Here is a 26,308-nt window from a genome sequence, read left to right as displayed (position 1 = left end):
CTTGCAAACAATAAACAATCCCATAAATAGAGGGACCAGGCTAAAAGAGTCCTTGAGGTGCCAGTGTGCTGGGTAATCAGGCCTCAGAGAAGGTAACTCGCCCAAGCATACTCTTTTGTGAGTCCATTGACTCCTTCGTGAAAAGACAACATAAGGCCGAGGTGAGTAAAGTCTCCCAGTAATACTAGCTCGACAAGATTTGATTTCGGGTGAGCTCACCTACAAAGGATGAAGCTGTCTAGGGCAAGACCCAGGCTGGAAGGGCATATGAAAAAAGTGGGTCAGTGACCAGGCTAGCCCCATATGGGGAATGGGGCCATCCTGTCTCTTGCCCAGAAGACAATGCAAGCACCGGTTTCTCGAGCTCCATTCTGGCGAGTAATGTCATGAATCTCTGATGCAAGTCAGTGGCTGACATCAACCTGACCAACCTACCCGTATGTGGTAGGAGTCCAGCCAGCAGACACAGGATGGTGGAGGAGAAAGTAGCCAATCACAAAGAGGCCTGGCAAGGACTAGGAAGACAACTGGAGCCCCATCCATGGGTGAGGCGGTGGGAGGGAAGGTCTGTGGACTCAGAGGAAGGAAGACAAATACTGTGGTTGCCTCTGCAGAGTGGGACAGAAGTCAAAGCCCCTCAGGTTGGTGTGTCTGAGACCATTTGTTATTCATTCACTCGCTCATCTACTGAGCATCTACCAAATACTAGTAGGTTGGTCCTGAAAGGAAGCCATTCCCTGCTCTCCCAGTAGGAGAACCAGAAAGGAAAACCAGACAATAACCGCACAGGACCAGAAAATGTAGCAACAGAGCTGCGTCAGGACTGTGGAGCACCTCACTCCAGCCAGAGCTGGGGTGGCAATGACTCATTCCCATTTACCACTCGACCATTCTGTGCTGGAGCGTGGTGCCTCCACACATGACCTCATTTATGTCTTATCTCAACTGTATAAAGCAGATGTCAATATTGAGGCTTGGTGGAGTCTGCTTGCTTGCTCAGTGCCACATCAGCATCAAACGCTGGGTTGAGGATTTGAAGCCAGGAACTATTTTGGCTCCAAAGCCTATGCTCTTTTGAATGACTCAAAGCCCACAAATATAGAACATCTACAGCGAGGAACACTCCCCCGAAGACTCTTTGAAGATCATTCTACCCCAAAACAACAAGAGAGAAAGATAATAGAGATTACAGCATGAGACAGAGAAAGAATTAAAATAGTGCTTTTAATATAATTTTCAGCAAATGTACAGTGTGTACTTTACATCACATATTTCTAAACTGCTCATCTGGAAAATATAAGCTGCAAAAATACAGAATACCACACTCAAAATCTATTGAGTATGTGCTTTTTTCCCCCCATCCCTTCTGTGAAACAGGGTCATTTTTACCACCCCCGTACCCTCACCCCGTTGTAATCCAGCCTCGGCTGCTATGGGAAGAGCTGTTGGAGCCTTCCATCAGAGAAGCATTCTGGAGAGGGGGTTTCTAAAGCGTGTCAGCAGGACCTCCCCACAGGAACCAAGGGAGGGATAGGCCAAAGGGAATTTGCACACCTGGTCAACATTACTCTTTAGCAACCCAGGAAAATTGCCTTGCAAGGGTTCGGAGGACTCCTGACCACAGACACCTCCTCGGTCCTCATCACAGGCCTGTGCTGGGAGCCTCAAAGGACCACTCGCTGGCCGGATAATCCACACAGGGACCCTTGGGTTCTTGGGCAGGGCAGAGCACGCTAAGTCAGGCCTGCGAGGTCTGTGGATAGTGGCGGGCTGTTCTCTGGAGGAGGAGGATGAGGGCCAGGCCCTCAGCTTCTCACAAAGGAGTCTTCTGAAGGTGAATGTGACTCGGGGCAGGTTTTCTCAGTCTCAATGTCTTGGTACTCTGTGCCTAAAAAGGGAGGAGGGAAGAAGAGCCAAGAGGAAAAAGAGATCGGTCTTTTCTGGTTTTCCTACTATTTTTTTTTTTTAAGGCTTATATAATACCATCAGGGCTTTCCAGTAGAATGGACAAGAGCAGAAGTCATGCAAGGAAATACTGGGTTTTGCTCCATGTAACCCCAAGGGGCCAGATTTTAAGCCCAGAGACCTCTGTGAAGGCCACGTCTTTCTGAGAAGCACATTTTTCTAGGTATCTATACCAACACTCTGCTAGAGGTTTCTTCTCTGGGAATGAGTAAGACGTATCCCAGTCATTAACTTGTCCTCATCTTCTGTAAGTCATCAGGGACAGGCCCTGTGTTCTGGGACACCAAGTGTCACTGCAAACCTGCTGGTGGGGTGGCTGAGTGCCGGAGAGCACCCACCTGTATCTTATGTCATGCTTTTTCCTCCAGCATCCTGGACACTTTTCTTTCCAGCCACAGGATGCACCACACACTGCGTCAAACAGTCTCCTCACTGGGGCAAGGTTTTTGAGCCTATGCCACCCTTCCAAAAGAGATGTTGTGGCTTCATCTAAAAGACATTAAAAACTCAGCTAGTCCCTGGGATGATTTACAAGCTGGGTAGGTCTCGCTGAGCATGACGTGCGGCTCTGCTGTTCAGTGATAGGCACAGTGGAGACCTACAAGTCCCCACTCATTTACTTGTCCTCTTTAGACTCTGACCCGGTGACAGAAAAGGTGACAGTGGGGAAATGTCACTCTTTTCCTCAGGATTTTGCAGCTGAGATCTGGCTGATAGGAGGCAGCCCCTGTGTTCAGAGCAATTCAGAGGATCCTTCCTCAACTTCTGTGAGGATCAAGTTCTTGTGGTCTTGGTGGGGGTCGGGTTCTGCTGGAAGCCTGGGGAGCGGGGAGCTGGGAGCTGGGCAGGGTAGGACAGAAGCAAGAGTTGGAGCTGGTTCTTGTGTCCAGAATGAGCAAGATAGGGGACGAGGAGTGGCCAGGACACTTCTACCGATGTGGCTAAGGTGGAAGAAGGAAGGAGGGGTGTGTTTAAAGGTCTTTGATGTTTCATTACTAAGGTAAAAGTTTTTTTTTTTTTTCATTTTTGATTCCTGTGCCCTACGTAAAATTTTGCAGAGGTCTCACCTCTGGCTCTTGGCTCATTTCTCTATGAAATACAGATTTCTGTGGGGGTTTTCCCAAGAGGAGATGCCCTGCTGGCATCGGAGCTTCCTAAGAGGCAGATCTGTGCTTTTGAGTTGGTGATGACGTGGTGCAGTAGAGCACTGGTTCGGGAGTCAGACAGACCTGGCATTGGTTCCTGGTGGCCTGTGTGAACTTGGGAGCCTTCAGTAAACTAGTTAACTGATCTGTAAAAGTGGAAAAATTAGACTTACCTTTACCTGCTGTAAAGCTGCTTGGGTGCATTGCCTGGGACCATGCCTAGGACGCCTGGCATGTAGGTAGCAGGCTCTTACATGTGAGCCCCCCAACCCCTTCCTCTTTTGAGGTGCCGGACTAACCTATGTCTTGCTTGTGTTCCTTCTGTAATGCAACTTCCTACACTGCATACTTCCCATTCATCTTCTGACCTTGGATGATAAAATTGAACAGTTTTGATGAACCTATCACTGTGACAGCTCTCTTCTATTAAGTTAGCATGAATTTAAGAAAAACATTATTTTGGGGGATTTAATGGCAAGATGTCAACCTACAGAATGTTTAAACCTCCAGAAAATTTACCATTCTATTTGATTCTAGAAGAAGAACACAATCACCTTGCCTTATGGAAAAATATTCAGAATTTTATGCTAAACATCAAATACTAATTGTTGGCCTGAGTTTAATGCAAAAATAGAAACATCTAGAAAGTCTGTTCCTAAAAGTCTAGTATCTGATCATAGAGTAAGACCTATCCAAGCAATGGCCAGCATTGGTATGTCTGAAGGCCCTGGGCCAGAGCCAGAATCCTGGGGTTGATGCTGAGGAACATGGCGGTGCCTGTGGGAAGTGTCTAGGGTGTCCCCACTGAAGCTGATGACCAGCCCTGAGCAATGTCTCTCTGATGTGTCAGAAAATGTATCAGAGGAGTCTCCTGTTTCCTGTTACTGTTGGCTTCTGGTAGGATACCTCATAGAAATTGATCACTGGGCACTGTGGTTAAGACCCAGAACAACACAGGAAGAAGTCCCCAGAAGGCAGCTGTCATGGTGTCCTGCTGGTTATATTAAGAGGCATGTGAGAGAGGGTAGGACCCACAGTCCATTTAAGCCCGAGTCCTCTGGAGGAGGCAGTCCCTATGGGTGGAGAGGGCTGTCTCACTTCTTGCTCAGTAGGCGGGGGTACCTGTAAACCCAAGATCACGGGCTTTGGATCCACACAGACGTGGGTTGGAATCCCAGCTCTGCTTCATGGCCTTGAGCCAATTCTGGAAGCCTTCCCTGCCTCCTCTCCTGTACGCTGATGCTAATAACAGTTCCTGCCTCACAGGGCTATTGTTGAGATTAAACGAGCTCCTATGTGTAAGAAGCTGGTTCACAGTAAGTGCTCGGTAAGTGTTAGCTACTATTATTATTAGTTTTTATTAGTGTTTACCGATTACTCCACCTGGTGTATTAGCGTCACGGTGCCAATGTTTCGTGTTGGTGGGAAGGGGTGTGAAATACTATTTGGATTTAAACTCATTCCTTTATTTCCTCCCCCATACCCATTTCACCACCTAAGAAAACAGGACAATTACTGTGGCAGAGCTATGCAGTATCGGAGCTGAAAGGAGCTGCAGCTCAAAGTCCCCTATGAGAGAGAGATGATGTTGCCTCCGTTGTAAACCCTGCCAGTCAGGGCTACTTACCTCATTCTTGGAAAATGGGATACCTGCCTTAGACTCCTGTGGGCAGTATACGTCAGGGCTGGTGGACAGCTGGCTGTAGGCCCCCTCTAGCACGTGACCTGGTCCATGCTAGAGCAGTCTCAGCTGCTGGAAACCCACCCTCCCCCCCAACATGCAGTGCTGCTTCAGAACTCAGCACACTCCTGCCCTTGGCCACTGTCTTTGTAAATAAAGCTTTATTGGGATACAGCTCATGCGTTTGTTTATACATGAGCTGCTCTCCCGCTACAACAGAGTTGAGTGGCTGTGACAGACACCGTATGCTTCTCAAAGCCTCAAAATGCTTACCACCTAGCCTTTTACAGAAAGTCTATCCACTTGTTCCTGAGGTCATCTCAGGAGAGCAGACCTCCTGCCCCATCTTTCTGGCAGATCCCCACTGCTCATTGGTTCTTGGTTCTAGACCATGCCCCATGCCCCCTCCCCGCCCCCAAACTTCCTCATTCCTGAATCCAGGAGGCTGCTTCCCATCACCATGAATCCGCCCTCCTTGGGCCCAGTCAGAGCTGGTCTCTTAATATTGTTATTCTATTGCTTTTGTGTGTGTTCAGGTCTGTGTGGCTCATGGAACTGTGAGCTCTTAGAGGAGGGGATTGTGTCTTTTTCATCTTTGTAGCTGGTCCAGAATCTTCATCAAGGAATGAATGAATAAATACATGTTTAGAAATGGTCAAGCTCATACAGTACATCCCCAGATGAAACTAACCCTACAAAGGGAAATCACGCTACCACGTGCCTGATCTCTGAGAAGGAGGAGTTCGATCCCTGCGTCCAGGGCAGTCCCAGACCTCTGAGGTATAGATCTTTGCTTTTTGGAATTTTCCATCTTAGGCCTTTTAGCTGTCCTTTCTGCCATGATGACCAAGCACTCTGATATCCCCTACAAATTTGAGAACAGGAAGGCGAGGGTGGGTGGCTGTGGCCAGGCAAGGTAGTTTCCATGTGTTACCATGGGCAACAGGCCCCCATAAGAGGCATCTGAACAAAAAATATCTTCTTGCATATTCTACCAGTTGGGGATCCTTCAGTTTTACAGGTTTATTCATGAGCAGCCATAATCCCCCAGGGGACTGGGTCTGAAGGCTATCATTTAGGGCAAGTTGCTCCAAGAGGTTAGGTCCTCGCACTGTTCAGAACTCAACAACGCGGACTGAGCTGGAAGCAATGGTATAACGAACAAGGAGGAAGGGCAGAGGGAGGAAGCGGAGGACGGTGGTTTATGTTCCACACTGATTTTCCAGGCTGGACTTAATTTTCACTAGCACCTTCTCTTGGAAAGCGTGGCACTTCTTAAGTATTTGGCCTGGATTCTGACGTAAAGGAAAACACAGCTCATGGCCGAGAGGAGGCTGAGGGAGAGAGCAGCAGCATGAACTCAGCAATCAAGCCCCTACTGTGTGTCTGGAACTTTCTCCCGAAACCATCAAAATGGGCAGAGAAGAACAGCACAAGACAACGAATCCTGGTTTTCTCCCTTCCTCTAAATCAAACCACACCAACCACACACACAACGCTTGAGGGGTACTCCACCAAGACTGTAAGAGAAGTTTCCCCTGGCCTCCTCCTCCCTCTGCTCTTGACTGTATGATTTCTCGACACCGACCTTTATTGCTTTAATGCTGCCCAGTCTAGTACGGCTCTGGCAGGCCTGACTGGGTGGAGAAGAGATCACCCTTGTGAGGGCCTGAACAGCAGGCAGCAAGAAAACCAGCCTCGCAGGCTCCTGGAAGCCAACAGCGACTTTTCCACAGTGGGTTTCTCTGTGAGTGTTGTGTGTGTATACGTGCACACACGCGCGCCATTTATTTTCTCCATTTCACGTGTTCCTCAAGGAACCACCTGCTCTCGAAGTGTGGAACATAATCCATTAGCGACCAGGTTGATCCTGATTCCTGAGAAAATGCCTCCGGGGTGGTGGTGGGGTCATTCCCAGGGACTGGCCGGGAGCCCCGTATGGAACAATTCGGCAGGTCCCCTCAGAAGACCTCTCTTGCCCCTTCATTAGCCGTGAGGAAAGCCTGCGTGCGGCAGCCTTCTGGGAGTGGCAGCTTTCCATGGGGGAAGGGATGGGAAATCTCACCATGCCTGAGTGAGGGGAAACTCTAGGTCATCCCTGAAGACAGGGAAGGGGATTAAATCAGGGATTTAAATGTAGAGACACCACTTTAAAATGTATAGGCCTAATTAAAAAAAAAAAAAATCATCTCTAGAGGAAGCTATTGTACTGTAAGGTGGTTGAGAAAGAAGTGATTTTTATGGAGAGGCACACTCCTTCCTGTTTGGAAGACATTAACAAGCCTGTCAAAGGATTCCTTGGAAGCTCTTGGCTTCCCCTTATTATTTTGGCTGCTAAGTACTACCAGCAAACTCCTTACAGGGGGACTGGGAGAGGAGGCCTCTCTTGCTCCTTCATTAGCTGTGAGGTAAAGCCCACATGCTGTGGCCTTCTGGAGTGGCGATGGCCCCAGTGTGCCTTGACGCTTCCCAGCCTTCCTCCGTGGAAGTGTGAAGGAGCAGGCCAGGCTGCTGGTCGTCCCTGACAGTGGCCTCCGAACACCCAGATGTCCCAGAGAAACATCTACTTTTACGAAATGTGTTGACTTCATGTGCAGGAATAATATAGGTCAAAAAAGCTTCGTGGTCTACATGTAAGAGTTAAAGACCTCTGTCATAAGTTGCAGCTAAGGGAGGCTTTTTCATCCATCTCTGGGCATGTTTGACTATGATGGCAGAGGAGTTTGGAGCAGGAAAGAGAGAGAAGCTTGGTGTTCACCTTCTAGGTTTATTCTATCCTTACGTTTTTGTTTTCTCTAAGTCCAATGGAGCTCTTGCCAGGAAATCTTTTCATTCAAAATACCTCTGAAAACCAAACATATGACCGAGAGGCTAGAACTAACACTGTACGTACAATGGTTCTTTGTAGCACAAAAGGAAAAACCTAACACCAGGCTAGGCTTCCTGTTCTGCAGGAGGAGAAACGTTAAAACTCTAAAAGGTGACACGTCGTGCTTTACGGCCATCTTGCAATGGGGGGACTTTAAGTTCAGATCTCGTTGCTGACAAAACTGAGCCCTGGAGGTGTTTTCCTTTTTCAGCTCAACATCTCCTTCATCCTAAAATCTCAAGGGGGAAAAAAAAATCCAAAATGCAAACCGTTTTCAAAAAAAACTTTCTTTTTAAAGCCAACGGCCCCATGAAAACACAAGGTCAGCGGGGCTCAGCGTGTGTGAACGGAGTTTGGAGAGCTACGCAGAAGGCAGTGACCTATGAGCAACACATTTCAAAACAAAACTCACCCCAGACCTGTACAGAACAGTTTCAAAGCCTTAGGAATGACAGAGCATACATATTTTATGCATTGGTTGGAGAACAATCCCTCCTCTTACTAGTTAACATACTGATGAGTGTCCCCATGTTCACGGACAGGGACGGACTAGAAGTAAACACACAGAAGGGTGGTTTTGGAGGCATCCTGCCCCAGGCAGCTGATCACGGTGCGGCAGCCCCGCACCACGACACAAGCTTCTCTTTGAGTCGTCCTTGCTCGGTGGGGCTTTCTCTAGTTTCCGACTGTCGCACGAACGGCCCCTTTGACAGCGTGTGTGAGAAATTGGGCCCAACGGCCGTTCTTCTTTCCTTCCTGATTCTTTGGCTGCCCTCCGGGGGAACTGCACATCTGGGTCTCGGGCAAAAAAGCCAACCAACCAACAACCTTTGAGATCTTTCTCAGGGCCACGAGTGGCCTGGACCAAGGTCACCGAGGAAACACAAAAGGAACATTTACTGGGCCACGTGTGTGCGCGTGCGGGCTCTCCCATAAGCTCTGTCCTCTTACGGGAATGGCCTTAGGAGGCTGATACCGCGGACTCCCAAGAGCTTTTCCCACGATTCCCCTCCCGAACGATGAGGTTTGCCTGCTAGCTGCTGGAGAGTTAGCCACGCCCAGAACACAGACCGAGGTCTCTCCGTTCAAGACCGACCCTAAAAACAGTGACCTTTTATTGCATCGGTCATGCGGTGCCTTCCATGACCCCGTGGGTCTATTTACCAACACAGACCCCACAAATGGCTTGACAGCTCGTGCTAGGGGACCATCCCTTCTCTTGCCTATCCCCAGAAGCACCGCACCCATCCACACAGCCCACATCTAAGCGTGTCTCCTCCACGAGCTGAGAAGAACGCCTCTCGGAATGTGAAACATGAATATAAAAGGGCTTCCCGTGACAGTGATCACTGAATCACGGGGAATAAAGCCAGAAGGCGAATTTGCAATTCATCACATTATCCCCTGTTGTCTCAAATGTGATTCTTTTAAAGGCAGGCTGCATAGACACTCTTTCTCAAGCATTTTTTTTTTCCTTCTCGTAGCACATGGTATATTCGTTTTTGCAGAATATCCAAATGAGGATAAAACGATAAAAAAAAATTACAATAGATTAATTGCATCCCTTGAATCACATTATATTTTTGGTGCATAAAAAAAGGAGGAAAGGAAAAACCAACCAGCGTCATAAACTCAGCCTAGAGAACTGTGTTAGTGATTGAAGGGTTAACACGGATTTTAGAAGTGGTTAAAAATAGTATTAGAGGATTATACATACAACAGTTTGAAATTCATATGCATTGCATTTTTTTTTTCTTTAAAAATGGCAAAATGTTTGGCAAATGTAAGCAAATGACTTGGACTGTATGGGTTTCACCGGCTCTGAGCAAAGTCAGTCATAGCCAGGCGAGGCCCACTGCTTCCTGAGGTCACTCTGCGGGGCTGGGGGGTGCTGCGGTGGGGGGAGATGAGGTGCTGGCCCCCCACGCCTGGCTCCCCCCCTTGGGCCCTCAGTCTTGAACATGAACATGGAGCTGGTGAGAGGTGCCAATTAGAGACTCCAGCACGGATCACCCATTAGCATCGCTGAGAGAACTCTGGGGCCTTGAACCACAGGCAGACTGGGTGAGTCGTCTACACCGTGACCCATATTGCGAGAGTTAGAGGAGGGGGCGCCCGCTCCCCACCCTCACGAGGAGGGGGCAGGTGGCACGGGGGTGTGTGTCCCTAGTGCTTATCCTGGCCATGTTGTCAACTTGTGATGCTTAGTAGACTTTAAAAAAAAATTTGTTTTGTACGTGTATTATGTATCTCCAGAAACGTCCATTCTCCAAGCTGGCCACCACTGTTCCCTGAAATTGGCAGTGCTTGTTGCTTGCAGCTGTCGGCATCCCGAAAAAGCATGAGGTGCCTTCAAAGAGTAGACTCTGGGCCCCAGCAGGTTGGACGTCAGACACACGATCCCACGCTCTCCTTATTCTGAATTCTGTCTGGCTCTGATTTTAAGAGGACAAAGGTCGTGTTGTGTGTATGTGTGTGTGTGTGTATATGTGTGTGTGTGTCTCTGTATGGAGTTGGTTTTTTTTTTAACTTTTTTTTTTTTTCCTAGGAAAAATGACCCTTGGATTACTAATACAGAGTTCAACCTCCTTCCACCACTATAAAACGGACTCCATGTTTTCACACCACTCATGATCTTCAAGGTTATAGATAAATTTTGTCCTATGGGTCTGGCTTGCGGGCACAGGGTCCCTCCCCAGATTGTCTAGGGTCAGAGTAGAGGCAAAGAACTCACTGGTGCTCAGCCCGCCCTCGTGGTTTTTGATGTAGCGTTTATAGTTTTTCCGCAGGCACTGCCACGTGGTCGTGTAGAGGACGAAGGCGGACGACTTCAGCACGATGGCGATGCTGACGTACAGGTATCTGTAGGCCACGTTGTCGTACAGGACACAGGCGCCTTGCTCCCCGCAGAACGTGCTCCAGAACAGGCAGGTGGAGTCGATGCCGGCCCCGAAGATGAGGGGAGGGGGGATGAAGCCTGCGAGAGGGGAAGGACACGTCAGGCTCCGGCTGTGCGGGCTGGCCTCCCCGCTGTCCGCATGCAGGCACCGTGCTACCCCCTACAGGAACCCCCCGCCCCCCAGGGGGCTCCAGGGAACGGGGCTGGGAAGACGAGTCTGAACCCCAGTTCGGCCTTCACCTGTGCACGGTCTTAAATGGCGATCCTATCACTCCTGCTGAGATTGTTTGAAAGACTGACCAAAGGAACCCCCGGAAAGCCTTTAGAAGGGTGCCTGGAACACACCAGACAAAAGGAATGGTGGCTGCTACTATTTTGAGAAGCAAAAGCCGGTCTTCCCGGAAGGGACCGTTCCCGGTGTGGAAGCAGTGCATCCTCCTAGACGGAAACGCAAGCAGGGACTGTACTCGGCGTATCGTGTTCTGGGGTGGCCCTTCTAAGGTTGTGTGAGTACAGGGAGCCAGGACCAGAAGGGACCCAAAGTGGAACATGAGTATGCTTTACCTTGTGTCCACACACACACACACACACACACACACGTGCCCTTGTATGTTATGCGTGCACATGTGTGTACACAAACATATACGCATGCATACGTGTGTACACATGTATCATTTAAGATGAAAAATGCCTGCATGCTAACAATTTCCCATCTCCTTGACGTTCCCACTGCATTGAATCCTTCCGTTCTGAGCTGGAAACTGGCTTTAAAACCTTCACTAGAGAACATTTCCAAGTGCTTTCAACCAGTGATCGAAAGCGGCAGAGGGGTAAAAACTAGTCTCCTTCATTCACGTCTGTGCCTTGCCCTTGTCCAAGCTCAAAGGTGATCTGTCCTGGCTGCCCATTTAAAAGCATCCAAGGTGTTCCATCCTAGAAGAATTAAATTGGAATGTTTGGTGTGTGGCCGGGTCATGAGGATTGGGAAAGCATCCCCTGGTCGGGGGAGGGGGAGCGTTTCATCTGCATTATGGGAAATCAATGGAGGGTTCTTTAATACAAATTAACTGCCTCACAGAAAAAGGATCCCTAAGGCCAGAACGTGGTGCCAATCAGATCCAGGGAGAGACCTCAAAAGCCGAACGGGATCACTGGAAGCAGGTGGCAACAGATCTGAGATCCCAGCGCTGGGGTGGTCTGCAATCCGGAGTGTTCTTTCCGGGGCCAGCCCTGGAGGGTCAGAGTTCCCACGTTTTATCAAGGAAGGTCCCCTCTGAGAATCTGATGCGATGAGATGCCTTTTGCTGGACTAAGGATCTAGATCAACCCGCAAAACGACACTCATGTTTCAGGCGGTTTGTGGACCCCTGAAGTCCATCCACAGTCACCAGAATTAGAACAGCCGTGTTATATAGGCTGTGTCCCTCCATTCTGAGGGGCCCTCCAAGGGCAGCCAGGAAGGGAAACAGCACTTTCTTGGTTTTACCGACACGCCTGGAGTGGGTGTGTGTGGGGGAACTGCACTGCCTCATCAGTGTTGATGAGTAGGGGCAGAGCTCCCGGGTCCCCGGGCGCCTCAGCCCTTAGCCCAGCATTACCCCTGCCTGGCTCTGCCCCTTGTGAGCCTGGAGAGAAACCCCAGAAAAGGAATTTTAGCTGTTCCCTCTTTTCAGCTTGTAGGTCAGCTTGGGTCCACCGGAGGTAAAGTCCTCATCCCAGGGTTCTCTGCCCCAACGTGTCTGAGGCCTCCTCGCCACCTGGGCCTTCTCCCCGACCCTCCAACAAGTGTCCTTCTTCATTTAACTGAACATGAGCCCACTGGACTGTCCTAACGACCAAATAAGAGAAACTCAGTCACACTCCACATTATGTAGGTGAAGAAACGGAGATCTGGAGCCAATGGAAACTGATAGATCGGGGAAACCGGGACAGATCTGGCTGTTCCTATGGCCTGGGGATCATTTGAACCCATTCACCGATTTCTCTGGGTTTTAGGAGTTGGTGATAGCCCCCAAGTGCTCCTCCTTTCTCTTTCTTCCGTCTCTCTTGAGGCCACTTGCTCCTAGATTGCCCATTACTAGGCGATGAGGTGCTAAGACAGACAGCAGATGACAATAGTTCTGTCATGGGAAGGGACTGACAGCACAGGGGCGCCTTGCGCATCCATCCCCCGCCCTGACTCCCGCCACCGCCCCCAATGCAAAGGGACTGGAAGGGTTGCAGGCAAATCCACACTGGGCAAATCAGGTCCTATTTTCAGCACATGGGAGGAAATTTGCAATATAAAGAAGTCCTTCTTTAATACTTGCTCGAACCAAAATAGCCCTCTAAACTGCTACTATGTAACTCCTTCACGTATCCGTATCTGTGCGAGGGTTTTAAAAATATTGTGTTATCGTTAAAGTAGGGCATCCTTCTTTGTGCTAGCCGTGTCAATTTTATCCTGCCTACTGTCAAGCCCCATTACCAGATGACACAGCCCTGGAAGGAGTCAGAAAAAGCCTTCAAACAGAAATTAGAAAGCTAAGTGCCTAAAAAGTTTTTCATATTTTGGAGAGCCTTTGTGAGAGACAAGAAGGAACTTTAACTTGAGTCGAAAGCCTAGAGGCGAGTCGCTTTATCTCTTGGTGGTTCAGTTTCTTGATCTTTAAAATGGAGCTCATATCGCCTGCTAGGACAGGGTCAAGGTGAGCACTCCTACAAATTCGTGTTGTGCACAGGTCCGGTCCTCCCACATGGCCAGAGCTCCTATTATCTGATTCAAGCTATACGATTCGGGGTAACGATTTAAACTCTGGGTTTCATACTTTAAGTATAACCTTTATGAGGTTCCTTTTAGATCTCTGAAAAAAAAAAATACTGGCTTTTCCACCCAATTCACCTTTTCCTTTATAGTGACTTAAAATTCTTCCCCAGGGGCGCCTGGGTGGCTCAGTGGGTTAAGCCTCTGCCTTCGGCTCAGGTCATGATCTCAGGGTCCTGGGATCGAGCCCCGCATCGGGCTCCCGCATCGGGAGCCTGCTTCCTCCTCTCTCTCTCTCTCTCTCTGCCTACTTGTGATCTCTGTCTGTCAAGTAAATGAAATCTAAAAAAAAAATATAAAATTCTTCCCCAAAAGGGAGCTCTGGCTATCAGGTGTGCTGAGGGTACCAGCGAGGAAGAACTGACTGCATCTTTCCTGAGTGGTCACCCCAGCACTCACTGGATTAGTCACAGGAGGGAGGCCCACTTACGGCTAATTCTCACATGCGGCCACTCATCGTTCTGTTTATCGCTCAGGTGGGCCAAATAAGTGCTTGGGCTGTCCCTGCCAGCTACCACCTCCCCAGACGCCAACGGGAGACTCCTTTACAACAGCAGAAGTTACTGAAAAGAAACCTCATTAAAATGGAATACGGAGGACAGAAGGGGGAAGCCATACAACAGAACTGTCCATTACAGACCCCAGCAGGGAAAGACGTACGTTGCATCTCCTACAAGAAATGGACTACCCAGGAACTCAGCCAGTGAGAACCTATCCTCCATCACCCTGAACTCTTGCTGTTTTTCTCCTCAACTTTCACTCAGGACCCTCCCGAGGTCCTCTTCCTCCTCCAGAAAGTTAACCTCCTCTCCTTGGTCTACGGCAGGACTCGCCTATGGTTTTGCTGTAGCTTACATGCCCCGAATTGCAAATCTGTTATTCTCAAATAAACACACCCCCCCTTCTTTTCTGGTAAAATAATGGGCTTTTACTTTTAACATCCACATTATTTAGTGATCAGAGCAGGATCCAGATAAGACCTACGACATCTCCATGAGCGAACCAGTGCTGGTGTCTGGAGCCAAGCGAGCTGCTTTCCTGGGGAGCTTAGCCTTTGCAGGTAGGTAAGTTTTCTCCTGGATTTCAAGCTCTGCTCTGTGTTTGGAGCTCTCCAGTCTTTATTCGGGATCTGTTTTAAGGCTTTCTTCTTTCTGAGAGTACTCATTTTGGCCTTTGGTAGGATTCCTTTTGGAATCAGGTCATTCCTGTTGAAAAACCATGTTTAGGACATTTTTGTTTCTCTAGTGAATACATCTCTAAGAAACGGGGTCCCAGCCCTCAAAATGCTTTGGGGGGGTACTCTCCCCCTGACACCCCAGCTGGTTTTTATGTTTAAGAACGGCCGACCCCTTTCATGCATAGTTCTAACGAAACGGGCCAACTTAACCAAAAGTCACTGGAACTTGATGGAAACTTCCATCTTCCTAAGTCAACTCTTCTCAAAATGGATTGGGCAGGCCTGGCTGTAAAATTACTAACTGAATGGGAAGCCCATCTTGATTGGTATTTTGAAGCTTCCAAACATTATCGGGAACCTGAAATTGATATTAGCTAAGACAAACAAAGAAAAAAGGGCGGGCTGAGGCACTCCTCCCCTTCCCTGTTCGGTCTCAAGATGGAGGGCAGCCCCCTGGCTCAGGTCCAACCTCTGACGCCATTTTCCTCTAACTGCTCTGCATCTCCCCTCCCCTCCCCCACGTTAATCCTTTCTCTCAACCTCCCTTTCCCTTTGAAGGAACTTCTCCCTCCTCTCCCAGACATCTTAAAACCTGCCCCTTTAAAGTTAGGTCTCCGAGCATCCAAATAAGCCCTACATTTCTGATGTTCCCTGGAATAAAGCCAAATAGCGAGCCATCGTTAAAGGCTTTCCCAAAGTGACTGAGGAGCCCCATAAGGTTTGCTCAAGAACTTAACAGAGTTATTCCCATTTACTAACCTGGTTTCTCGGATTTATATTAGTCCACATGCTTGTCGGTGAGGGCCTGGCCAAGCAATGGATGAAACTAGCCCGATGGGAGCAGCCTGAAGGGGATTTAGAGAAAGCAGACCCCTAACTTTTGGCAGGATGCTAGAACACTCTCTGGAAAGCTTTGCCGAGCAATTACAGTAGCTTTTACTAAGCCTGTTGATTGGAACAGAATTCAGGTTTGCACACAAAAGCCTGTTGAACCTGTTCATGACTATTACAATCAACTCCAAATTGTCTTTAAAGAACATTCTGGTCTTCCTTTAAATGTAGAATCCAGCTGGGGAGCACTGAACTCAATTCATTGTTTGTTACTGTTATGTACACGGTATTTTCTTTCTTTTCTTCTTCTTATTATTTTTTTGAGAGCGAGCGAGAATCTCAAGATTCTCCCTACTCAGCACGGAGCCCGACACAGGGCTCGATCTCATGGCCCTGAGATGATGACCCGAGCCAAAGCCAAGAGTTGGACATTCAACCGACTGAGCCACCCAGGTGCCCCGGTATTTCTTCTTTAAAGGACCAGGATGGAACAGGAAACTGCCCACCCCAGATTCAATTTGGCAAATCAGCTCACTTGTACTGTAGATGAGTTACCTAAAATTAAGTACTAAAATTCTTAATTTTCAAGGCTGGCAAATCAACACCGCTAAACAAAACCAACCCTTCCCTGATTTCTCCTATTACTACTAAGGGCCAGGACCACGGGGCAACTAACAAGGACTGTAGGCACCTGTAGCCTTCCATCCAGCCTTCGTGATGTCCTCTGAATTCCCCAGTGGTGGGGTTCTTCCCAATCCTCTCTCTGGAGGAGCTCAGAGAAACCAGTCTCCAGACTGGGAATGAATTTCTTTGTCTTTATTGCCCCCAGAGCTAAATTTGTATCGCTCAAGCCCCTGCCTCAGGTAAGAAACCAGTTCAAATAGTGGGGAATCTTTAATAAACCTCAACAGCTTCCCATCTCTGGACCTATTCCCCCCTGCTCAGGCCCACTGATACTCACCCTTTTCTCCTTATTTGCTTATCAGGCTCAAATTTCTTAGAAAAATATCATGCCAGAATGTCTTTTTCCTAAAGAACCTGACTGTAGTAATCAAAATAGCCAACCAAGTGAATTAAACGACCCTTTGGCATCTAGTATTTGTTCCGACTCTGCCTGCATCATGGCTGAGTCTGGGGACACCCATCATTTGTCTCTACTGGATCAGCTACCACCCCCCCCCCTTTTTTTAAGATTTTATTTGTCAGAGAGAGTAAGCACAGGCAGACAGAGTGGCAGGCAGAGGCAGAGGGAGACACAAGCTCCCTGCCAAGCAGAGAGCCCGATTGGCAGGGAGCCCGATGTGGGACCCGATCCCAGGACGCTGGGATCATGACCTGAGCCGAAGGCAGCCGCTTAACCAACTGAGCCACCCAGGCATCCCAACTACCCCCCTTTTTATGGGCAAGTTGTTCCATTGATACTGGCAGGATTCACAGTATACCTCCCATCAAGATTCAAACAGACCCCGCAAAACCTCTCTCCAGAAGTAATTAATACCCTATAAATAAGGAAACCCTTCAAGGTATCAAGCCCATAATAGTAAATTACAGGGCTCAAGGCTTTATTAGCCCCTGAATTAGTCTCTGTAATATCCCTATTTTACTCACAAGAAAACCCAGTGGCTGTGGATGGAAGTTTGTCCATGACCTCGAAGCAATAACATTACTATCCTTCGGTACCGGGTAATTCCCAACCCCCATACACCACTGGTAGCTATTCCCACTCAAAGGAAATTTTCACTGTAGTTGGTCTGTGCAGTGCGTTTTTTTCAGTATTTCAGTGGATAAGATAGCGAATTATGTTTCTGATTACACCTAGCCGGGAATGCCCCAGGGGTTACAACAGAGAACTTTTCACAAGCCTCACAAGTTGATTTGGATGATGTTTGTTACGAGAGGGAGGATTTCCTTTTCTGCTCCCTTTCTTAACCTTTTTTTTTTCTTTTGAGAGAGCACAACCACACCCACACACGTGTGCATGTGCAGGAGCAGGGGGCGAGAAGCAGAGGAAGAGCGAGAATCGTCAGCAGCCTCCATACCCAGGATCTCACGACCCTGAGATCACGACCTGAGCTGAAATCAAGAGGTGGATGCTTAACCGACCTAGCCAGCCAGGTGCCCCCCTTTCTCAAACTTCTTTACAGAACACAGCATCTACTTACTTAAAACTTTTGGCCTTTAAGGGTCAGAGAGAAACTGCAGTTGCCTCGAACTGCAGGGTCAGTTGAGGGTTGACACCAAGGACTATGTTTGGATCCAGGTAGTTTTCACAGCACCCAGAACTTCCCAAAACCTAAAACTAAGCACCATTTAACGAGGTTTTTTTTTGGGGGGGGGTGGTGGTGGGGTGGTGGCTAGATACAGTCAAAATGAGATTCCAGACTTTTCTCTAACCTCTCTATGCTTCCTAAAAATCGAGGAACCTGATCCTATCATTTGGAAAGATCAGGAAGACACAGGTTTTGAGACTTCAAAGAAAAGCCGAATGAAGCCCCGTGTCCTCGGATATTCTGATTATCAACTTCCCCTTTCCCTGCTTTTATGAGAGGGGAAGGAATGTCCTTTGAGGACCCAACCAAAACATGGGGCCACCATCAACGCCCAGGCTACTGGGGCCTCTGAGACTTAGCGATATCCCCCCAAACCCTCCCACCTCAGGGCCATTCCTGCCCCTGCCCATTGATTAAGGCGAGAAGACCCCCCCCAAACATTCTTGCGCCCCTCAAACAGAGGCCTGAATCCTCCTCACTCCTGCCCAGAGGAGAGGCAACTGGCCACCAACTTCTCACATGACTTTCTTAAGGCAGTAACCTTCACCGGCTGTTCTCTCCACTTTTTATTTTATTTTATAGGAAAATCCTCTAACTAAGGCAGATTTTTCAAGGTTTATTGGTGGTGCTCTTAAAGGATAAAAAAGGTAAAAAGGACAGGTAGGTCATTGCAACTCTTTTTGAAGTCATGAGGCAGTCCCTTGATCTGAGTTACACATCCACTCATGCTCGTGGCTCAGCCCAGGGTAAAACCACGAACATTCAAACTGACAGTCCAGTTTGCCTTTGGTGTAGCTCACAGCTTTGGAGTATTATTAAGGTTCCTGGGCATTCCAGACTGGACTCCCTAGAGGTCAAAGGAAAGCACCTTGCTAATATTTCTACAAAAGGGCTGCTCGTAAGGAAACCAATAGCCAAATCTCTGTCATGGGCCAAAGGGATGTTCTCACAAATGATCATTTGTTAAAACTGACCAGAGATGCCCGGCCATAGGCCCCAGACAAGGAAAAACAGTATTAGAGATCTAATAATTGCAAAATAATTATAACATAATAAATAATAATAATTGCAAAATAACAAAATAACAAAAAAGAGAGCTCTGCTTCGGACCAACTAACTTGGCCCTACCAGAAATTCTAAAATTCCCACTACTTACAATTGCACATGTATTAAACCATTGGTCTGACAAAACGATAGCGTGTATGAACCAATATTGGTGAGGAAATATTAAGAAGGCAGACAATGTGTGTGCCTCACTTGACCCCCCCACCCCTCCGTCCAAAATAACGATGCAGGGAAACCTGTTTCCATTGCTGTAGGGCACTTTAAATGACCTATCGGGCCATTCGAGGTTTGCACGTGAGTTTCATCAAGTTCTAGTCATGGTTTGTACGTTTCCTCACTGGACTAAAGCTTTCCCTCACAGGCCACTGCCTCCTCGGTGGCTAAAATTCTGTAAGGAGAAATGACTCCCACCTGGGGAACTCCTCTGGACCTTCGTAGTGATCGGGGACCCCATTTTACCAGTCAGGTGCTTTGAACATCTGCACCGTTTGGCGAGTTATAGGACACTCTCATTGTGCGTTCCACCCTTGATCCTCAGGGTTTCGCGAATGGACTAACGGTGCTAGGAACATTCCACTGGCAAAATCCGTAGCTCTCCCAATGCTTGAAAGCATTGCTTTTTGCTTTCTAAATCTCAGCTCCACCCCTACTGGGATAGTCACAGGATGTCCAGCGTGCTTGGTTCCTGCCTTTTTTGGTAAGAGAACTCTAGCTGGTCTTAAGGAGTGTGTTAATCTGAGAGGTAAGTGTGCTCCTCCTCCTGGCTGACCTAAGTCCCTTGATCTGTAGCAGAACTAACTGACTCGGAGATCTGCAGACCACTGGCCTTGAGAAGGACCAGAACTTTGCCACGCTCTACGGTTGCTGGAGCCCTTGCCCTTGACCCCACAGATCACAGTACTCCTGCACATCACAAAACAGGACCCAGCTCCCTGAGCATGGACAGAATGTCTGTATCTGTAGCCAGCAGCATCGCATCTGCCCGTGACTGAAAAGTATCACAGGCCACTGCATTCCCTTTGCTGATGACCCTGAACTTTGGAAACCTCAGCGCCAGGTAGAAACCTCAGAGTTTGCCTTTTGGACAAGAGCCTGCCTTCTTCCCACGTGGTCAGCCTCCTGAATAAAGCTCATGTTCCTTTCCAATCACAAACTTGTCTCTTGGACTATCGGCCTCTTGAACGACCAGAAGCCCAGCCTGAGTCTGTTAACACGCTGGCCTACTGTTGGTAAGATACACTTCTGTGCTGTAAAGGCCTAACTGCTTCTACAGAAACAGGCATGCTTCAGTGGAACAATCTTTTCAGTGTGTCCTCCTGGGAGATGAAGACCTTGAACATCACGCCTTTGCAAACCCAACCTTTGGTCTATTGGAAAAGACACCTCCAGAAAGATTCTCTTCAACCCCGCACTGATTAACCAACACTGTGAGGCCAAATACCAGCGAAAAGATTCCTGGATTCACATGACTCATCCAGAGAGCACCAAACCCTGACTGGGCCTGTACCCCATCTGGTGACCTAAAACAAAAGATTTCCTGGCACCGAAGCAGACAACATCTGAAGGGATCCGTGGGCCAGGACTGTGAGAAGTTTCCAGGCTCAACAAAGTCTGTCTTTTTCATTTGGAAATTAAAGGACTCTAGAGTCTTACTCAAAACTTACAGTTTCTGGATTTTCAACTTCACTGTATTATTAGTAACATCTCTGAGTTCCGGCACTTGTTTTGAGATAATGATGCTGCTAAACGTCTTGGAAATTTCGCTGTTTTGCAAAAAGTTCACAAGTGATTGCTTGTGTTTATACATGAAGTGTAGCTTCTAAAACACACGTGGTGAATTTCAGGAGGGACCCGGAGGTGTCCACTGTTCTGTTCTCACGAGTGCTTTGAGGGACTCCCAGGAGAGATATGTGACTCTGGGGTTTGTCTCTGAAGTGGGACTTCCCTTCCCTGAGCTGGAGTGAGGGCCAATAAGTAGTTTCAGATGGCTCCTTTCCGATCTAGGATCTTGTTTTAAAACCTCATCACGCAATCTGGAATGGTCATGTTCCTTTTGATTTCTGTACTTACTGCCTCTCAAACCTTTGTAAAAACACTGTACCCAGTAAGGACACGATTCTCCACTCACTGCCTGAGACGTCTCCTGCTTGCTACCTGTCCTTGTTATTTGAATGGGATGACCTCAGTAGGTTTCCCATCTGTACCATATCCCCACCTCCATGGGCCACGAGGAAACAAAGGCCACGGAATTATGAAAACCTGACTCTTGCTCAGAGAAGCTTCTGGAGAAAGATCCTGATCAAAAGGCAAAAATGTAGAAACCAAGGGACACCTTACTGAAATGGAGTGGGGAAGATAGACTAAGAAGGCATACCACGCAGGGTCAATCACAGGCCCCAGCAGAAGAATCATCAATTACGGTCATTAAGGGGGAACCAAGGTCACTGCATCTCCTTTAAGAAATCCACCATCGCAGCAACCCAGCCACTGAAGACCCCATTATCACGCTGGACTTGTGCTTTTCTTGAAAACAACCCCTCCCAGCCTCCTCCTCTTTCTCCGTACAGTTCCCCTCCTTTGTTTACAATGGGACTTGCCTGCGGTTTCCTAAGTAGTTTGTATGCCCCGAATGGCAATTCTGTTATTCCTGAATGAACCCGTTTATGCTGGTAAATAACTTTCACTGTTAAGGTTAAGACAGTAATGACTCTATTAACTACCCCCTCTCCCCAGCACTGTGTGGGGTGGTACTCTCTCTCTATCATAAACCCCCTCCGTAACCCTGTAACACCCCCTATTTTATATGCAGAGAAACTGAAGCTGGGGGAGACTACTTATTTGTCCCAGGCTTAACATTTCCAACTCCAAACCCAATAATCTCCTTCTTACTAATTCAAAGTTTGTTGATTTGAAGAGAAGATTTTAGGCCTCTTATCAGGGATTTCCAGGGCTATAGAAAACATCTTATTTACCTTCCCGCTAAGCTCCTAGGAATCGGTGACTGGCCGAGGGCTGGCTCTGAAGCTTTCCGAGGCAAAAACACACAAGGATTCTGATCTTCGCAAGGCATGGAGGGGGAAACACATGCACAAGGAGGTTCTGACCTTTGCAAAGTGCAGAATCCTCCCTTCTCCCAAGTTGTTAATGCATTGAGAAGGTTGCAAGACTGTTTTGTAAGCAAACTCAGCATTTTGGAGAATATCTCAGGCAGCTCTACTGGCAGACGCTCATCAGGTCAGAGCTGAAAGTTGCCTTTCTTCAAGCACGGAGCTCACGCCTCCAGGTTTCTTGGTGGTGCAGAAGCCATGAGAGCTTAGGGACTGCAGACAGACTCTGGATTCCGACTCTGCCACATGGGAGCCTGTGACCCTGGGAAGTCACTCAACTGCACTGAATCTCAGTTGCATTGTTTATTAAAACAGGCACAAAATCCTTCTGGTAGGGGGCTTTTCATACAGATTACATGAGATGGCATTTCTGAGAGGCCCTCCTGGAGCAGGCTCTTAACAGACCTGGTTGCTTTTCTGCTTTTTGGCTACCTGGAAACGTGGCCCCTTGACAGCATCCTCTCTAGCAGAAGAGCCGCAGAACATTCTTCAAGCCAAGACTCCGAGAATGGCCCCGACTGGCAAGACTCCTTCATGCCGTAAGAATAAGTCCGTTGTGGAGGACAATCAGCTGCTTCCAGAAGGGAAGCCCAGTGGATAAGGTGTAAATTAGCGATCCTTCTGCTCTGAACACCTTCATACCATTACGCCCTCCAGTTCCTGAAGAACACGGAGGGAAGGTGGTAACGGTGCGGTATTTTAGAAACTGCGTGTCTTAGAACACAGTCCTTCCTGGAGCTGCGGCGGCATCCTCTCCCTCTTGCCTTCCCCTCTCCCTGTGTCTCCTGGGGAGGAGCTCGCGGATGGAGTGGGCAGGGACCAGTGTCCTGTCACTGGGAGGCCGGGAACCCGCTGCATGTCGAGGAGGTATCTGGACACTCCGTGCTACTACAGAGACTATGAAAGGGATTAAGTCTTACTTCCTATTATACTCTGGCCCAAACAGCAGCCATATATTGTGTGTGTGTGTGTGTGTGTGTGTGTGTATGTTTCAATGCAAAAAAATTGCAATACTGTTCAAGGAAATGGTCTCTGTTTTCCTGAAATCTATTAATGGAGATTAAACCCCACAGTCTTTTATTTTGGCTACTTAATTCAGTCCCCTGGTTGAAAAAGTTGGGCCTATTTATAGCCTTTGGTCTAAACTTTAAAGGTGAGCTTAAAGGTTTTTGTAAGAAAAATAAGTTCACATACCTTTTGGGGACAAAATAGAAGCTGAAAATGACTCTGCCATTTACATTTCAGAAATTCTATCCATTCTTCTGCAGCTTACCGGCCAAGACTTGAAGGCGCCGCAGAATCCCTCTTTAGCCTAACAGAATTACGGTCATGTCCAGCACATGTCCTACTGGGAGGGCTGGCGGAAAACAGATTCTCTTTGCTTCAGCAATGCCAAGGATGCGACTGGACTATTAGCACTGGCCAGCATGGCCCCTGGGTACTTGACATTCCCTTTTCTTAAATCTGGGACATTGGGTGGTGCCACTTTGTTCTCACTTCATTCCTGGGCTCCTTGTTATAGTCACTAAGGCTAAAAGAGCTTAAATAACCTCCCCAAGGCCACCCAGTCCGGAATGGCAGAGGGGGCGGGGACCCAAAGCCATCTGGGTCTGCCTGCAGAGGGGTCCACGGTGAAAATGCGGCACCACTTTAGCACAGGTAAGGAGTGGATCTTGGGTGATGGGGGTACGTCAGGATGTCGGACATATCATTGCTTCATAGATGTTTGCTGAATTAGCAAACAGATGCACAGGTGAGTGGGAGAGGCCATCACACCCCATCCCCGATCAGCCCACAGCTGGGGGAGTGGTTTCTCCACTACGGCTTCCAGCACGCTGTGCTGACTTCTGCCAAAGCGCTCATTTCTTCCACCTGCCTGGAGTTTCCCAGATGTGCTGCTCCTGGAGTAGCTCCTGAATCACTCAAGACACACGGATGGTTTGCTTAGGAAAAGACACATGGGTCAAAGGTGCACCCGGAGGCCGATGTTCTCCGTGCTTTTTGCTTGGCGGGTGCTCTGAAAACCGAGAGCGGGCATCTGTGCGAGGAGAGTCTGGCCACCAGCCCAGCCCCGCCAATACCCTTAAGACAACTGATGGAGGGTAAGGCTTCTTCCTACGCTCAGTCCCCCTGCCATTGCTACTACCAACCACGTTCCCACTTCTGCTCCAGGACTGCGGGGGAGGCTCCCGGAGCCACACCGACCTTCGCCACTACCATCCCTGTTCTATCAAGTCCCTTGGGGGACTTCTCCCAGGGACGGAAACCCTCTGCTTCCCCTTGCGTTTCTGTTGGTTCTCTCATGCTTTCCTCTAGTCGATTGTGGGGGGTTTCAACAGATGTTACCTCCACCAGGCGCTTGCACCTGTCCTTGCCTTTTTACTGTTCCGTTGCTATGCCTTGGTTTCCTGCTTCTCCCTTCGCTTCCTAATACTGCACCCTGCAGAACCACCTTGCTTCCAGGCAGATCTCCCTCAATCAGAACGTCAAATGCATTTCCACTTTCCCATCTTTATCTGTCATTTGCTCCCCACTGCCAACTACTTAACCAAGTAAAATATTTTTCCCCCTTGAAATTCAAGGTCCAGACCTATCTATCCAGCCCTATATATCCCTGATATTTGCTTTGTTCTCCTACTTGGAGCCCCATGGAGGCAGGATACTGGCTCCTTCATATTTTTATCTTCTTTGCAGCATCCTGAACAGGTTCCTGGACGTAGCAGGATCTCAGTGCATATCTGTTCCCATTAATTTCACTTGGTGTAATAATATCCACAGCATGCACTAGACCCCAGGGGCAAGATTGTGGACCAGACCTTCAAGCAGTTGGTTTGCCAACACTCAGAGAGAAAAGCAGTGATCAGGACATTTGCAGAAGGACGAAGGAGGGCAGATTTGAACGCATCAGCAGTTCTGCTGAGTAGGACATTCCGTTTACTCTGGATTTACCGACTCAGGTCAGTGTCCTTCTCTCCCCACTCAACTATTGCCACGGTCTTGGGGGACTTCTCCATGGACGTGCAGTTCCTCATCCTGGCCGTTCATCAACTCTTTCTCAAGGTCAAAGTCCTTTACTTCCTCTCCCCTCTGGCTGTGCCACACCCTGGGCTTTGTCCTGTCTCCCTGATCCTGCCTACAACCTTGATCCACCATTTAATGCCACTTTGGCCATCATCCTTTGTTTCTCTGCCCCCCCTTCTTTCTAGCACACCTGCCATTGCTACTACCAACCACGTTCCCACTTCTGCTCCAGGACTGCGGGGGAGGCTCCCGGAGCCACACCGACCTTCGCCACTACCATCCCTGTTCTATCAATTCCTTTCCACGGGCGTTTAAAGCAACGAGAAAAAAAATCTCACATTCACTTCTGAGTCCTACCCTCTTTCTTTATGCTCTGCACAGCCAAGAATCTGGAAAGAGTAGGCTCCCCTGCTGCCCCACTGCCTCAGGTTCTGCCTCACTGAGAGCGGTGCCTCACAGTGTCCGACACCACAGCCACTGAACCCATGTGGCTACTAAAATAAAACTCAGTAAAAACTAAAATTTATAGAAACCCCATTTCAAGGGCTCAATAGCCACAGGTGATGCAAAGACAGAGCATTTCCATTATTCTAGAAAGTTCTACTGCACAATACTGGTCTATGCCACTCCCAAATCTCTCTTCCTCCAGGTCTTCCTGTTTCAATAAGCAACGTCCCCATTCATCATGTGATCCAAGCCTCTTTAAGGAGCTGTCACTGTGGATTCTTCCCTCTTACATACTCCAGTGTGTACACTTCCGTTCAGAGACTTAGCCTGGAAGGTTCTTCTTCTACCTGCCCCTCCCCCACCCAGGCCATCAGATACTCCACCAGCTACTCCGTGGTACTGGCGGCGGTTCAGTCCCCACATGCTCATTCTCCCTAGGGCACACACGGTGGGCTTTCCTCAAAGGCACAACCACCTGGTGACTTCTGGGTAAAGTCCATCCATGACTTCCTCTGCCTTAGAGATAAAGGTCAAACCTGTGGACAGGGCAGCCACCCCTTCAGATCACGTTCCTAATGGCCGCCCACCCTTGCCCCATCTTTTGCCAGACTCCGTTTGCCCTGCACACTGCAGCCACCCAGGGCTTCCTGCAGCCCCAAACACGGTGCTCCCTCCCAGGCTTTTACTTCTGCAAGACCTTCCATATAAAGCAGTCTCCCGGCTCACCTATATACCTTTTGCTCAGTCTTCATGTCTGAGGCAGACACCACATGGTTTCAGATCCACACCCCCGCCCCCACGCCAAGGCCAGGTTCAGTGGCCACCCGTGTTGCACCTGTGTTGATGCCGTCATGTATCTTGCCACCCATCTACAGGGCCAATCACAAAGGCCAACAGGGTTGTGGAATCTGATTTCTTGGTTGACCCCTCGTTAACAGTAATGGCGGTTAAGCTTCTTGGGTGCTGCAGGAAACGGAATCAGGCAATTGCAAAGACCTCTCTGAGAAGCTGCTTTTAAGGAAAAGATG

The 26,308-nt window shown here is 48.6% G+C and overlaps 1 protein-coding gene across 2 annotated transcripts in view; it reads right to left on the bottom strand.

The window, feature by feature from the left end:
- Positions 1–1,205: 1,205 nt before the first annotated feature.
- The window catches only part of SLCO3A1 (solute carrier organic anion transporter family member 3A1), a 298,647-nt gene continuing 273,544 nt past the window's right edge, over positions 1,206–26,308 (bottom strand). The window contains exons 10-11 of one of the 2 annotated variants that reach the window (XM_004774150.3): positions 10,395–10,637; positions 1,206–1,888 (exon numbers count right to left, since the gene is read on the bottom strand). In XM_004774150.3, the coding sequence (XP_004774207.2) occupies positions 1,806–1,888; positions 10,395–10,637 (326 nt within the window). In that variant the 3' untranslated portion in view covers positions 1,206–1,805. Of the gene's footprint in view, positions 1,889–7,931; positions 10,638–26,308 lie in introns of those variants that run through there. The other variant, XM_045067342.1, reaches the window with a different exon arrangement.

Source organism: Mustela putorius, unplaced genomic scaffold, assembly GCF_011764305.1.
Source record: "Mustela putorius furo isolate JIRA1106 unplaced genomic scaffold, ASM1176430v1.1 tig00003875_pilon_pilon_pilon, whole genome shotgun sequence".
Lineage (NCBI taxonomy): Eukaryota > Metazoa > Chordata > Mammalia > Carnivora > Mustelidae > Mustela > Mustela putorius.
This window is presented reverse-complemented; position numbering and strand designations above follow the sequence as displayed.